Here is a 16,395-nt window from a genome sequence, read left to right as displayed (position 1 = left end):
CTAAATTCCCCTTGTTTCACAAAGTTCTCTAACACACCAGCCCATAACAGTCTCTAAACGTCTACCTCACTTTGTATTTCTAGGCCAATTCATTTGGCACTTAATCATATGCTTCCATGTATCATTACGTAGTATTTCATATGTAAATGCCTTGTTTTAATTTTTTTTAATATAAGCCTTGGTAGGTAGTTTGTATGTTCTTAAAGGGTAGTTATTGTTTAATTTGTGACTAGAGTACCCAGGCACATCATAAATCCTCTGGAAATGTCTGCTGAATAAATTAATGAAGAATATTCTGTGGCCTGCAATGTGGCCTCAGCCTGCAGTTTATCACCAAATTTGGCAATTGACAATTCTCCTTGGAAGGCACCTGGATACTTTATATATCTCTTTGGAATATCTCCAGGGCCCCTTTTGGCAGACAGTTCAAAACAAGTGTCATGGGAGAACATTAAAGTAATATACTACTTTAAATTTCCTAACATATTTAGAACAGTTCCATACTCAGGTATTTCTAAATCCATTATAAAATTATTAATGCATAAGTGCATTTCAACTTTGTATTTTGGGTGGGGGCTCAGACTAAGATCTAAGTAAGTAAGAAGTTTTTTCCTTCAAAATCAGAAAGTAAATTATAATTCCAATTATTCCAAGTCTTATCTGAAAACACAAGAGCCAAGGAAAACAAAGTTGACAAACAATACTGAAATTCAAGCTATTTGTGTCACCCATTTCAAATTTATTTGAAGGAATTTATTTCATGAGTTCTATCAATCATGATTTTTGTCCATACTAATTAAAAAATATAAAAAATTAAAGTTAAATTAAAGAATTATCAGTTATCTGTTGATCTGTTTCTCTTTATATGTCCTTATGAATATTTTCTATGGAGCTAATTTTTTAACAGCTTTACTGAGATGTAATTTACATACTATAAAATTAACTCATATTAAGCATACAATTCAGTTTTTTAAGTATATTTACAGAGCTGTGCCACCACCACCAGAATCTAATTTTGTTTTATCTTATTTTTTTAATTGCAATATAATTCACAAAGTTGTGTAACCATCACCACTCTAATTCTGGAAATTTTCATCAACCCAAAAAGAAACCTCATACCCGTTAGCAATCTCTCCCCATTACTCCCCAACTCTTCCAGCTCTAGGCAACCACTAATCTACTTTGTCTCTATGAATTTATTCTTAACATTTAATATAAATGGAATCATACAATATGTTGTTTTTGTGACTGGTTCCTTTCACTTAGCATAATGTTTTCAAGGTTCATCCATATTGTCACATGTATCAGAACTTCATTCCTTGTTATAACCTAATCACACTCTGTTGTATGACTATACCACACTTGGTTTATCCATTCATCAGCTGATGGATATTTGGGTTGTTTCCACTTTTTGGCTATTAGGAATAATGCTGCTATGAATGTTGGCATACAAGTCTTTGTGTAGACATAACGTTTTTATTTCTCTTAGGCAGATACCAAGGAGTGGAATTACTAGGTCAGGTGCTTATTGCTTTTTTTTTTTTTTTTTTTTTGCTAATCACTCTTAAGATGAATAACAGATTTTTTTTTCCTATTTCAAAGGATTTTTGACACAGCCAGGAAACAGAATTTTCATGAAAATGCTAATATAAATTCTTTTTTTTTTCAATATGCTAAGATCAACTTCTATTTTTTGAGTGGCACGTATGTATCAATCTCCTTGTGGCTGACAATTGCTTAAGAGATAAATACACAGTAAGGGAAGACTTACCCAGTAGGAGTAGCAATAAATAGGAATTTAAAATATCAAACACCCTGATTAAATTACTTATTTCCCTCCCCTGTCAGGGGCCTGCTTCTCATTTCATGAGAAAAAGGTGAAGCATTAATTATAATTAGTCATGTAAATTCCCAAAGCTTTTCATAAAAGCATCTTTCAGAAATTGGAGGCCAAATAAACTTCTGGTCACATGTTATTTTTGTTTTTCTTCCTGGTGATGTACACTCTAGTTCAAATATATTCAGGAAGCAGTCTTTGAGCAGAGAATTAAGAGCTTATTGTACAATTCTACGTTAAAAAAAAAAAAAAGAGCTTAAGCAACACATTTTAATTTAAAGAAAAATCAAACCTCTTGCGTTAGAAATTAGGCATAATCAGGGGAAAACTACCAGACATCCTACCAATCGCAGCACTAGAGAACGCCACAGGTCATCCAAAAGACGCATTCCTGTTAGCCAACAGCTCTTTTCCTCCCGCCAAAGCTGTCCCTAGAGCGTCAGAGAATAAACCAACGAGCGATTTCTGATTTTTCCCTTTTGATCCCCCCTCCCCCCACACACACACATCCACCTGCTTGGAGGTGTCAAGGCGACTAGAAATGGTTAACAGCGACCAGCAGCAGCGAGAGAAACAAACACCCCTGACGACCCACAGCTGAGTAAGCAAGAGCTGTTTATTCACGAACACGTTCCGTTTGGAGACTAGTGGCGAGCCCTTGAAAGCCCAGGCACATTTTAGAAGGTTCCTAGAGAGGGAGGGAATAAACTCCCCCCCACTACCCCGCCCCTCTCCCCCACGTCGGGCAAACATAACACGGAGAGGTTCGGGTGGGAACCATCTCGTCTAGGCAGCCCCTGCCCTTCCGACCCCTCAGGAATAAACTCACGTACTAGAGCATCCGACCCCTTACGGGGGTTGCATAACTCCCCAAAATGGGTTCAGACGCGGCAGACGCTGGCACCAGCGCCGAGGGCTTCAGAAGGCGCTTCTGCCACCCCCACCCCCGCCACGGCCCGCCCCGACGCCGCGGCCGCGACTGGGGACCCTGCCGAGAAATGGCCCTTTAGCCCCCCCCCCCCCCGCCCCTCACCTGGCTCGGTCCCACCTGAGCACGAGAGCTGAGAGAAAACAAACAGGCAGGGAGGGCTGACCTTGATGCTACTGACGGTGGAGCGGCACATCCCGCTGCTTCCTGGAAAGCGGCCCGCAGGACATTTTTCCCCCTGGAGGAAGGAAACGGGAGGGCGCCGGCCGGGCGGCGGCGGGCGCGACGGCGGTGGTCGGGGCGGGCTGTGCAGCCTCTTGCGGGAACGGTCCGAGGACTACATCTCCCAGGCTGCTCTGGGCCGCCTTGCGTCGTGACCCCGGCGCGCACTGAAGCGGTGACTCTTACCTCACAGAGGTAGCTCCTCCGCCGGCAGCAACTCGGCGCTCGCGGTCCATGGACCGGAACCCCGGGCCGACGGGCAGGAACCCGGGCCGCGATCGCCGCCTCCCCACCCCAGGCTCCTCCTCCTCGCTCCCCACCGCCTCCTCCCGACGCCCGCGGGCCGCGCACCGCCACCGCCGGGCTCGCGGAGCCGCCCCGGGAGGCTGGGTGGCGGGTTCGCGGCTGCCGCCGGACTGAGGCCTACTCCGCCGCCTCTCAGTGCTATTGTCCCTGGGCCCGGCCCTGACCGGGCCCACTGGGGAGGCGAGTGCGCCGCCTCCGACGAAGATGCCGGACCAAGCCCTACAGCAGATGCTGGACAGGTACGGGCAGCCTTGGGGGAGGACGGGGGCCGGGCCTCGGGGCTCTTCGGAGCGGAGCCTAGCCTGCCGGGAGGAGTTCCACGGCCTGGGGGCCGAGTGAGGGGCAGAAAGTTTGGAGTCCGTACTTGGGGGGGGGAGGACGGAGCGGGCGGCCTGGGTGCGTAGACTTTAACCGAAACTTAGTTACGGATTGGCGTCTGGTTTTGTCCGAACGCCGTTGCGAAGTGAGAGGGGTTCGTGTGAACCCAGAGAATTATTTTCTTTTTCTTACTGTCCTCCTCCCCTCCCCCCAAACTATGTTGTAACGTGTTTATCAGCGCTGTCACTGGCAAGAAGGAACAGACTAATTCTCTGGGGAGTGATCCCCCTCCAATTTGTACACTCTTTCCAAAAACCAAGGATAAGCATTCTGTTGGAAAGCCTGATAGGCTGACTTCATTCCTCCTTCCTCCCCCATCCCATCCCCACCCCAAACTATAAGGTCAAGAGTATCCGCAAGGGACTTTAACGGACAGACCAGAGTAGAGGTTATGGAAAACAGCCATAAGTCCAACCCTGAACACTTAGCGTATTTTACCATTCGTTGAGTTCACTGAGAAAGTTTCATCTTATCATGGGGCAAGTTCCTGGGGGGGGGGGGGGGGGCGGCTCCAGTCGGTAAAACTCTTTCTGTGAAATCGGCTGCACCGCCTTCTGCTGTTGTAATTATAGGCCATGGGTTCTACCACGAGTTTTTGGAGACCCTTACTCCACATTTTCCCCTAAGCCAGGACATAACTTCCTGGCCTAGCCAATGCTACAGGCTAATGCATGTTTGGTTGCCTGCAACTCTCAGTAGACCATTTGCCACCCAGTTCAGCGTGTGGTACAGGTCTTCGTACTGAGGAAAAGTCCAACTGTAAGGTTGGCAATGAAAGGCCAACCTTAAATGAGATTATACCCAGTTAAATGCTGTTGGGATCACACCCAGAACACAAGTCACTCAAGAGTACGTCTTCTTCCAGAGTGACAGACATTTCCTTTGGAGCTTAGAGTTTTGAGACATCTAAGTTGATACAAATCATGGTACTGACTTTTTCCAGTTGGGGTGACCCAGTGATTAATCCAGCCCTTGTTTGAGGGGAGCATTCAGGTCAAGTTGTATTGACTAACCCCTTTTTATGTAAGTAGTTTACAGGCTCCTGGAAGGCAGAAACTTACACATCATTATTTTGAAACCTACAGCAGAGCCTGGCACTAAGCAGGTCATTGGTAAATATTTCTTAAATGATCAAATGCATGAACTTTTTTGTCATTTTTCCCAGTTGTCTAGGGGTTTGATAATTTACCAGGTTTTACCAGGTAAATTATAATTTACCATACTGACAAATTATATAGGACTACTGAAATATGCCCACAGGAGACCACTTTCTGCCACTGCCAATTCCAATCAAATGAGACCCTATTCTGGTGCTGGGTATTTTGTAATTAATTTTTTTTTCCCTCTGAGGGCCTGCTGCTTTCACTTTTATGTAGGTGACTTTTAGAAAAGCTTTTGTGTCCAAAAGCTGATCTGGCTTTCATACACTCTTTGGAGATTTCCATAAAAGTAAAAAAGCCAAGGAGTGCTTGCCAGACATTTAAAACATCTAATAGAAACATGGAAATTCTGGCTGCATGTACTGAAACAGGTGACTATAATACTGGCTTCCCTCATCTTTGGCACCTTTTTGACATACCTCAAGGTAGATTCTTAAGATGACATTCAAAGATCTTTACTATCTAAGTCAGTGTTTTGCAACGTGGCCCCACGTTGGAATCAACCTGGGGAGCATTTTAAAATATGGATGGATGCCTGGCTCTGCCCACAACCAATTAATTCACAGATTTCTGGAGAATGGGGCCTGAGCATGTATATTTTCAAAAGCTTTTCAGATGTTTATTGTAGTTGAAAATCACTTTTTTTTTTTGGCCGCGAGGCACGGCTTGCTGGGGGATCCTTAGTTCCCCAACCAGGACCAGGGATTGAATCAAGGCCCCCTGCAGTGGAAGTGTGGAGTCCTAACCACTGGACCACCAGGGAATTCCCACTACCCTAAATCCCAAGGGATTATTTCATGATAAGAGGTAGTACATTTTAGTGATATAAGCTTGGCCAGAAATCTTAAAATTCTCATTTTGCCACTTACTAGCTATGTGACTTTGGACTTATATTCTGAGGTTCTACATCCTCATTTATAAAATGGCAATATCCTACCTCACAGGATTGTATAAATGAGAACACGTGTAAGCACTTTATAAAACAATAAAATGCTATTCATATGTTAGGCACACAGAAGGTACTTAAGATTCTAGTGTAACCAACTAATGTAACAATTCCCTCCCTACCACACGCACACGTATCTCCATATTTACAGTATCATCTTAATCTGGGCTGGCCTTACATGCAAATTGAACACAGAGATACTTGATGGGTTCATTTGAGGAATACTGACAGGCCCAACAAACTAAAATATGTCAACCTGTTAGGACCTAGAATTCTTGCTTTGAATTTGGCTTCCCCCCCAGCTTGGTCTTTGGGTGGCAATTTTTGAGGGATAGAATTTAGCTCAGAAACTTGCCCTTATGTTTATTTCTTCAGTGCAAGTTCTATCCTTGAGAAGATGAGGAAATGTGTATAACATATATTGTTCTTTTGCTTCTAGGTTAAAATTAGGTATCTTTTAGTGCTTATTAAACATTTGTATTTAATGAATTGACTTAATAAATATCGATGCATTTGCCCAGTACCATTCTAGGTCCTTGGTATATGGTGGTAGTGAACATAAGCAAAAATGCTCATATGGAGCTTTAATTCTAGTGAGGTTTGTGTTCCATAAACTATCAAATAAAATGAAGATTATATTTACATAACATGGATGGTATGTTCAGTTTATACACTTAGTCTCAAGGTTTTTTAATTAATAGCAACTTATTAATAGCTGAAGTTCAATTGCCTTGTCCTTTGTGAATAACTAAATTTAGTTTAGCAATTGTTTATCTTGATAAATTTTATTATTGAAGTATTTGTAGATAGAAGGAGTATATATAGATATATATTTTGATTGCCTTTCATTTTTATAAACAGTAAGCAACTGTTTTATATAAATTTATCATTTGAACCTTTTAAATTGTTTGAGAAAGGGGGTGGGAAAGTGGGTGGTTTTCTAGTGTCATGAATGATTTGAGATCACAAATCATTGCCCTGAAATTATAACCATTCATAAACTCAAACCTTTTACATCAGGCTCTCTGTATCTTGGTCAGTTTCTCTTCCTTCCCTTCATTGCCATACTTTTTTAAGGAGAAGTCTGTTATATATTATTCTATCACCATTACACTTTCTCGTTTTCTCTTTTATTTCTCAAAATTAGGATTAAATGTATAGAGAATACAAAGAATACTGTAACAAACTGCAGGAATGAACCTCAGGTGTAAAGCCTGGTGAGAGATGCTTCTGGAAACTTGACTTTTGTGTACCCCTTTCACATTAAACACTCAGGAATTTGTTGAGGTTGTTTGCATCACTTACTTGCACCTGGTGAGTAGGCAAGGAATGTAGCCAGTGTCCCCAGAACAGTCAAATGGGAAGAAAAGCAGGGAGAATCATCTGCTCCCCACGAGCCTCCTGCAGTGGCAAAGTGAATTAGAATCCCCACTCTCAGGGTGCTGTCAGCCACACATGTACATCCTTTTAGAGGCTGTAGAGTGTTCTGATAGGAACATGCTAAATTATCTTCTTATTTATATAACCATCTCTAGTTTCCATTAAAGCAGCTTCTCCTTCTCTGAAGCATATTTTCCCCAATCATATCACTATCCCATTTTGACATTTACAGAACAATACCTAGAATTAAAAAACATTAGCAATTAGTTGTATTTGCTTCCATCTCTATGTAAAAAGTGGAAACATTACAGATAAAGTCCCCTTTGGCCACTATCCCCAGTCCCATATCTTCTCCCCATCCCCACTCCACTATCATAAATGGGTTTATGTTCTTCCAGTCTTTGTTTAATGCTTTTATATATACCATATGTAATTCATAGTTTTGTTTTTGTTTCTAAAATTTAAATATATCAATCTACAATTGACTTTTTAAAATATTGAGTTCTGTGATATACAGCAATTAAAGAGAATATATATATAATCCATTGTATTAACTTACCATTGTTTTTCTTTCTAAATCCGTTTCCCTGTTTGTGACATTTTATATTCTTATTTTCTCCTTATTGTCTCTTGTTGTAATTTGATTTTCATCCACCTTTCTTGTCCGTAGCTCTACTAAAAGTATACTGAAGGTTACCAATAATTTCTTACTCGGTAAACCTAATGACTTTTTTTCTTGGTCCTCATGTCCTTGACATATATGTAGTGGAGATGAAACTGGTGACCACCACCCCCTAACTTCTTGAAACTGTGTTCTAGTCTACCACACTATTTGTCTTTTCCTTTTTTCCCCTCTTATGTATCACCTTACCTTTACTCTCTTCAGTCAATTAAGTATGGTTCAATCCTCAGCACTTATAATTCTTCTCTGAAAAGTATACCTGCTTACTATCTCACTATCACCTTTATTTGAGTGACTTCCAGATTTATGTCTTTATTCCTGACCTCTTTCCCACATTTTAGTGTCTGCATTCTAGCTGCCCAGTAGACATTTCCATTTGTGTATAAAGAGTATTATGGGGCTTCCCTGGTGGCACAGTGGTTGAGAATCTGCCTGCCGATGCAGGGGACACGGGTTCGAGCCCTGGTCTGGGAAGATCCCACATGCCGAGGAGCAACTAGGCCCGTGAACCACAATTACTGAGCCTGCGCGTCTGGAGCCTGTGCTCCATAACAAGAGAGGCCGCGATAATGAGAGGCCCGCACACCGCGATGAAGAGTGGCCCCCACTTGCCGCAACTAGAGAAGCTCTCGCACAGAAACGAAGACCCAACACAGCCATAAATAAATAAATAAATAAATAAACAAACCCAAAAGTTAAAAAAAAAAAAAGAGTATTACTAGCGCCTTAACGTATCTAAAACTAAACTACTGCTATTTCCCTGGCGTTTACTTATCTTGACTTCCCAATTTTGGCCTTTGATAGGACCATTCTTCTAGTCTACCACCCATAAAACCTACATCTTTTTTTTCTTTTTTGCTTTTTTCCTCCAAATCCACTTGCTTATCAGATACTATAGATTCTTCTTTCTCTGACTCCAGTTTTTCTCTTCCAGTTTGACTTACAGAGTGGTACCAGAATTTCCCAGTTTGACTTAACAGAGTGGTACCAGAATTGGCCAAGGCACAATTATCATGGTGTTTCCATACTTTAAAACCTGTCAGTCTCTACATCACCTATAGGATAAATTCTAAACTTTCAAGGCCCTGGTGAAGAGGTTTAGCTCTATTAATCCAATCCAGCCCCAACCTTCCTTAACCATACTCTTCTGCACTGCACTTCATTGTCCTCTGGATATATCCTGCTGTACATCTTCTTATTTTTGCTTTAGATGACTTCCTCCCTTTTGACACCTGGCTAACTCTGACCCATCTTTAGAATTCAGCTCAAGTATCACCTTGAAGCATTACACAGCTCCTTCAGGCAGAGTGAGTTACTTCTTCCTGTATTTCCATAGAACCTTTATGCATTCATTTTAGTACATCACACTGTATGGTGATTTTTTTTTAATGCACCTATCCCAAGTCTCAGAGCCTTCCACACATACCCTTTACCACCACCACCATGCACATTCAAGTGGAAGTTCACTGAGAACAGGAACTGTTCCCTATCCCATTCCCCCAGAAGGGGAAAGTACATTGGAGACACTGTTGAATCATGGTGTCTGTCTTTTCACTATTTATGACATATCAGTGCCTAGAATAATCTTGCTGAAGCACCAAATATTTATTTGCTCAAAACCTTTTGTATTTTCTTAATTGCTTATTAAGCTTAAGTTCAAATTCTTTAACCTGGCCTTCAAGACCCTCCATAATCATATTTATTGTGCTCTCTATTATGTTTAAGACAGTGAGTATATGGCTGGCACCAGCTACCTTCTTAAAGCTTTGCTTCTGTTTAAGAATGAGTTCATAAAGTATATATGTTTTGCCCAGGCCAAACTGATTGACTCACTGTCCTGTGTTCTTTTCAGCATCTTGTCTTTCAAAATTCTACCCACTCTTCAAGACCCAGTTTAGTTTCTGCCTCTTTTATAAAGCTTTTCTGACCATTTCAGCCAGAAGTATTTCCCCCCTTCTCCAGACTCATGTAGCAGTTCTTTACAGGCCACACGTACATACATGCCTCCCAACTCTTTACATGCCATAGTTCATAAGATGAGAGATGGTAACATTTATATGGCACATTGGAGTACACTGGCAGGGGTTTAGATCTCTAGTGAAAGCTCCTTATGGCTGCTTAAAAGTACCCTAGCAAAAATGAAACACATGATTATTTGTACTGGCTATAATTTCCTTAGAAATGAGAAATGGAAATTTTTCTCAGAATACACTATCCATATGGCAGCATGGTGCAGTGAAAAAAGTTGATGTTTTTGGTGTTTTTTTTTTAATTTTTAATTTTTTTGGGGGGGGGATATAATTTACAAAAAAGCTCATATTTTAGAGTTGAGGCCTAGGTTGCATCCATGCCTTTCTACTTAACCATGAGGCCTTGGGCAGACTGTTTAACCGTTCTGGGCTTTTGTTTCCTTATTTATTTAAGACAGAAATAATTATGTTTGCAGAGTTTGTGAAGATCAGAGACAAAGAGCATGGCATGAATATTTGCTTAGTAAATGATTGCTTTCATTGTGGGGTATTTCCCTTTCCCTTTTTTGTAATGTGTCATAATTGTGGTAGCTCTTTGATGAATCCAGATACTTTAACTTCTATTCCACTTGGCTGGACAGACATATAAAGGGATGTTTAGTTTTTTTTTTTTTTTAATAAATTTTTAAAATTTATTTATTTATTTTTATTTTTGGCTGCCTTGGGTCTTTGTTGCTGCACGCGGTCTTTTCTCTAGTTGCGGCGAGCGGGGGCTACTCTTCGTTGCAGTCCCCAGGCTTCTCATTGGGTGGCTTCTCTTGTTGCAGAGCACGGGCTCTAGGCACGCGGGCTTCGTTGCTCCACGGCATGTGGGATCTTCCCGGACCAGGGCTGGAACCCGTGTCCCCTGCACTGGCAGGCAGATTCTTAACCACTGCGCCACCAGGGAAGTCCTGGATTTTTAGTCTTCTTGATGGTATAGTTCCTGTTTAAGAATACATGGGATGTGACACTTTTAATCCTGAGACAAAGCAAGCAGTTTGCAGTTTTTTCCATTGTTAAATTTAGGCGTTCCTTGCATTAACCAGAGCATGGTTCTCTAAGCATCTTCTGGATTAAGGACATGTTCTCTTTCCTTAAAACATTCATGGAAATACATTGGTAAGCCACCATATATAATACAAAAACAACAATTTAAAGCTTGTTTCATTGCTCTCACTCCTGTATTCTGGAACTCTTCTATTCTGCTTCCCTCCAGTTTTCATCAAAGTGATCATAGGCAGGAGCCTATGATTTTCCAGATCTTTCTAATAATCCACTATAAACACCTACAGTCTGAGTCTGCAAAGGTAGACTTTACTGCCAACTGTTTTATTAGATAACCATACCTATCTTGCTTAGTTAATTTATGTGCCAGTGAGAAACTATTCTATTGATGTTTCCTCCTCTTTTTTTCCATATACTTTTAAAATAATTAACTTAATCATATAAACTGGTTTAGTCACAAATGAACCCTGTGAAGTGAGGTTACCTTTGTCATCCATCCTTTCCCAACTGGTTTGTAATATCTAGCTTTATTTTAAAACCTTTCTGCTCCAACCACATTGGTTTTATCATTGTCCATGACCATATGCTCATGTCTATCTCTAAGGTTGTTTATGCTGTTATTCTTACTTCAGATACCCTTATTCTTTTCATTCCCCAATTGCCATCTCATTTGTAGTTCTTCCTTTTCATGAAACCTTCTCAGCTGTTTCATCCTGTGTTTCTTATGGTCATCATCACGTTTCTGTATTACCTTTGGTCACCAACATCATTTCTTGGCACTCAGTGTTTTGTGTGGTTGTTTTTATGTGATCCTTCTATGCATATATTTGTTCTTTAACTAGATTGTAAGTTCCTTAAATGTATTTCTTCTGGCATCAAATAGTGAACATACTAAGTACGTTCAAGTTAATTTAGGGGGAGATCTTGAATACTCTTTGATTTAAGGCAAATTAGATGTATATTCCTTTAACTGTTTATAAATTTTACTGTTGAGAAGGATTTATATCAATAATTGGAAAAAAGTTATAATTTTAATTTAAAATCACATAGAAGTAAATGATTTTTTTTATAAAGAGTGGCATGTCATACATACAGATTAGTGACATTACCAGTACCAGTAAGGCCATACATTTATTTTAAGGAATAAGTAATATTCTTTAGAATTGTCTAGTTTAGTTCTTTTTTCGTGTCTTCATATTATAATAGTGATTTGTTCTTTGATCTCTGAACCAGTCATGATAATTCCCAGATCTCCCTTTACTCTGTAACCTAATGAGCACTAACTTGGCTGGTGGAAAGGTGTGGAAGTAAATTGTGAGTGTGTATTATCAGCAGGCAGGCGGCATTTAGAAAACCTAGTGGAAGGAAAAGAAGGGTGGGAGAAAATGAATTGAGGATTTGAAAAAATATCTTAAGCAGTGGTGTTGGCCTATTGAACAATTGGGGGATGATCAGGAATCCAGGACCTTTTCCACTGAATACCAGGGTGCCAGGCAGAACTGCTGTATGTGCTAATTTAGGTAAGAAAATGCATCCATAAAAATCTAGGCATAGATGTAAAGTTGACACCATCTTTCTCATCTCTATCGGTGCCATTATTGCTACTGTTCATTTCGTGGTTATGTATGTGCCAGGCAATTCTTAAGCAGTTTCATGATCACTTGTTTAATCCTTTACAATAGAGAATCTTTTTTTAAAATTTATTTAATTGAAGTATAGTTGATTTACAATGTTGTGTTAATTTCTGCTGTACAGCAAAGTGACTCAGCCACACACCTATATACATTCTCCTTCGTATTCTTCTTCTCTGTGGCTTATCACAGGACACTGAACATAGTTCCCTGTGGTATACAGTAGGACCTTGTTGTTTATCCATTCTATATATATATTTGTTTGCATCTGCTCATCCCAAACTCCCAATCCATCCCTCCCTCTTGGCAACCACAAGTCTGTTCTCTATGTCTGTAAGTCTGTTTCTGTTTCATAGATAAGTTCATTTGTGTCCTATTTTAGATTCCCCATGTAAGTGATATCATATGGTATTTGTCTTTCACTTTCTGACTTACTTCACTAAGTATGATAATCTCTAGGTCCATCCATGTTGCTGCAAATGGCATTATTTCATTTTTTTATGGCTGAGGAGTATTCCTGTGTGTGCGTGTGTGTGTGTGTGTGTGTGTGTACACCACGTCTTCTTTATCTGTTCATCTGTCGGTAGACATTTAGGTTGCTTCCATGTCTTGGCTGTGGTGAATAGTGCTGCTGTGAACTCAGGGGTGCATGCATCTTTTTGAATTATGGTTTTATCTGGATATATGCCCAGGAGTGGGATTGCTGGATAATATGACAACTCTTATTTTTAGTTTTTTGAGGAACCCCTATACTGTTTTCCATAGTGGATGTACCAATTTACAATTCCACCAACAGTGTAGGAGGGTTCTACAATAGGGAATTTTAACATAAAACCTTTTTTATGCTGAGAACTCCTTTGGAAGTTTAGTTAAGCTTGTGGGTTCCTTCTCAGAATGTTTTGAAAGAATAAAACAAAATATACAGGTCAGAAATGGACAAATTATGTTGAAATACAGCTACCAAAATATTAAAAAGCTGACATGGTAATATGAGCTTTAAAACAAATACAAGATCTATTACTGGTGGGTCTGATAATTTCAAGTTAGCGGTGGGTTAAATGTTATTTTGAGATCAGCACAGCTGTAATATGAAAATTTCTGGTCACTGTACTAATTTCTAATTGCTGTATGCTAATATTACTATGATTTGTTTATTCATCATTGAAGGAAAACTGAATTTTATTTAGAGTTTAGTGAAAATAAAGGTATAATTATTTTTTTTCCCATCCAAATTTACCAATCCCGTAAATTTTTCATGGACCTCAGGTTAAGAACCCCTGCATTACAAAAACTCTGAAAGAGATTGTCATTAAACCTAAAATAAGTGGTAAGCAGGAATTTGAACTCAGGCATCCCAAGTTCTTTAACCAGTTAGAATATCCTGAACTCACAAAATCTTTTCCCCAGATTTAGCTAGCTTTTTTCCTTAGAAAAAAGGATCTCAAGCATTTTGCTTACTATTTAAACTAAAAACCAAATAGCTTAAAAATGTTTACACTGAATATAAAATAAAATTTCATTTTTGTATTATGGTGAGTTGAGGAAACTTACAAAGGGAAAAAGGAAAGAAGAATGGCCAGAGTAGAGGTTCTCAAACTTCAGGTATCACGATCACCTGAAGGGTTTGTTAAAATACCAAATACCACGTTGGTGATTCCTCAAAAAAGTTAAAAATAGAATTACCATGTGACCCAGCAATTTCACTTCTGGGTATATATCCAAAAAGAATTAAAAACAGGATCTCAAAAAGATATTTGTACACCCATGTTCGTAACAGTATTATTCACAATAGCTAAAACTTGGAAGCAACCTTAGTATTTAAGACCAATGAATGGATAAGCAAAATGTGGTATATATACATACAATGGAATACTATTCAGCCTCAAAAAAGGAAGGATATTCTGCAATATGCTACAATGTGGATGAACCTTGAAGACATAGAAAGACAAATACTGGATGATTCCACTTACATGAGGTACTTAGAGTAGTCAAAATTATAAAGACAGAAGGTATAAGGGTGGCTGTCACGGGCTTGGGAGAGAGGACATTGGAGAGTTGTTTAATAAGTATAGAGTTTGTTTTATAAGATGAAGAGTTATGGGGATGGTTGGTGGTGATGGTAGCACAACAGTGTAAATGTATTTAATACCACTGAACTATACACTTAAAAATGGTTAAGATGGCAAATTTTATGTTACATATTTTACCACAATAAAAAAAAGAAGAATTTTTAAAGAAATTTAAAATAAATAAATTTTTTAAATGTAGTGTTGGGTCCCATCCTCAGAGTTTCTGATTCTGCAGGTCTGGGGTGGGACCTGAAAATTTGCATTTCTAGCAAGTTCTCAGATGATGCTTCTGCATCACACTGAACACTGCTGAGAGATTGGAGGATTGAAGAGAAGAAGGGGAGGAAATGACTCAAAGAGAAACTCTTAATTAGAATTTTATCAGAAATTACAACCTCTTCTTAGGTGTGGACTTAGAAAGGTTTTTGGCTTTGTCCTTTGAAATGTCAAATAGCCAGTTCTCACCTTTTAAGGGTATTAAAATTGCCATCCTATAAACTATAACATTAAAATATGTAATAAAGTAGAATTATAGTTAAATTGATCCTGCAATGCAAATATTATAGCATTGTCAGTAAGAATTTTTAATTTCAAAATGTTTGGTTTTATCTTTGTTGGCTGTTTTTATCTAAGAAATGACCTGATCCAGTAGCCAGAATCAGGAGCATATTTTTGCCCTGTGTGAGAAATAGAAAAACTTGCAAGACTCAAAGTACTTGGAGTGGAAATTAGATTTATTTAAGCCTTTTCAGCTCAAGTTGCGGTCAGTAGGAAACAAAGCCATTGACAAAAAATAGTGTCCTTATAAAAGCTGTTTAAGAGGCTACATTATATGATTGTTCAGGGCTATCCCTTATATCCAGTTTCTCACAATCTGTAACAAGATTGTTTGGGTTGTATCTGATAGGAATCTGCCCCAAACTGGTTAAACCAAAAAAAAAAAAAAAAAATCTGTGGGTTTATGTAAGTGAACAGTGCAAGGGTATATTTAGCTTTAAGCACAGCTTGATACATGTCTCAAACGAAGTCATCAGTTTCTATCTTTCAGCTTCCTTTGGATTCTTTAGGCTCCACATTGTGGCTCTCCTGGCAGCAGAGCCTCACACCCTCATTTAGCTTCACACTTTTCCTGCCTTCAGGCTCAGTGGAAAAGAAAGTCTGTGTACCAACTTTCCCAGCAAAAATTCTGAAGTTCACTCTAATGAAACTAGCTTTAATGGGTCCAGCCTCCCAACAACTGTAATCTAGGACATGGGATACTCCCTTAAACCAATCTAGGGATTACTCTTCCTGGAGCTGGGGATGTGGGACTAACTGCCTAAATAAACCACATACATGGCTGATGTTGGAGGGAAGAGTGGTTTTCCTTAAAAAGTATGGTATACTTTTTGTCCCTAAAAAAGAGAACGTGTGCTGTACATTAAACCACAAGCTTCTACTCTCTCCTCTCTTCTAAGATCTTGAGAAACTCTAAACCCATCATTTTCAAACAACCTCTTTTCTCCTTAAATGGAAGGAGGTGGGGAATTGGGGAATAAATAGCTGAAATAGATAGCATCAAGGAGGGAGTAGGGTATGGGGAAGCAAAGGGGGAAGGCATAATTTTAAGACCTTCTTAGGTGATATTCCTGGTCAGCCTATTAGAAGTTTTTTTTAAAATGAGGGAAGAGAAGATTCCTATACATACTTTGTTCCCTCCCCTCATTTCCAGCCCTGAAGACTAATAACTGTCTTACAGGCTGTCTGCCTAAAAACATTCATGTGACCATTTTTATATGCTTTAGTTTCCCATGTACCTGGCCCTTATTTCACAGACTAATATTCTTTCCATATTACGTA

At 39.5% G+C, this 16,395-nt stretch overlaps 2 protein-coding genes across 5 annotated transcripts in view; one reads left to right on the top strand and one right to left on the bottom strand.

Annotated features, from left to right (window-relative positions):
* CPEB3 (cytoplasmic polyadenylation element binding protein 3) overlaps positions 1–3,092 on the bottom strand; it is a 213,353-nt gene extending 210,261 nt beyond the window's left edge. The window contains exon 1 of one of the 3 annotated variants that reach the window (XM_082423686.1): positions 2,871–3,092. In XM_082423686.1, coding sequence (XP_082279812.1) covers positions 2,871–2,961 — 91 coding nt within the window. In that variant the 5' untranslated portion in view covers positions 2,962–3,092. The remainder of the gene's footprint in view (positions 1–2,870) is intronic. The other 2 variants (XM_082423687.1, XM_082423690.1) reach the window with 2 other exon arrangements.
* A 99-nt stretch (positions 3,093–3,191) lies between these two features.
* The window catches only part of MARCHF5 (membrane associated ring-CH-type finger 5), a 49,325-nt gene continuing 36,121 nt past the window's right edge, over positions 3,192–16,395 (top strand). The window contains exon 1 of one of the 2 annotated variants that reach the window (XM_082423932.1): positions 3,192–3,532. In XM_082423932.1, coding sequence (XP_082280058.1) covers positions 3,498–3,532 — 35 coding nt within the window. In that variant the 5' untranslated portion in view covers positions 3,192–3,497. The remainder of the gene's footprint in view (positions 3,533–16,395) is intronic. The other variant, XM_082423936.1, reaches the window with a different exon arrangement.

This window comes from Balaenoptera physalus (genome assembly GCF_965194825.1).
Source record: "Balaenoptera physalus genome assembly, chromosome: 14".
Lineage (NCBI taxonomy): Eukaryota > Metazoa > Chordata > Mammalia > Artiodactyla > Balaenopteridae > Balaenoptera > Balaenoptera physalus.
Note: the sequence above shows the minus strand (reverse complement) of the source record. Positions and strands in the feature narration are given on the sequence as shown.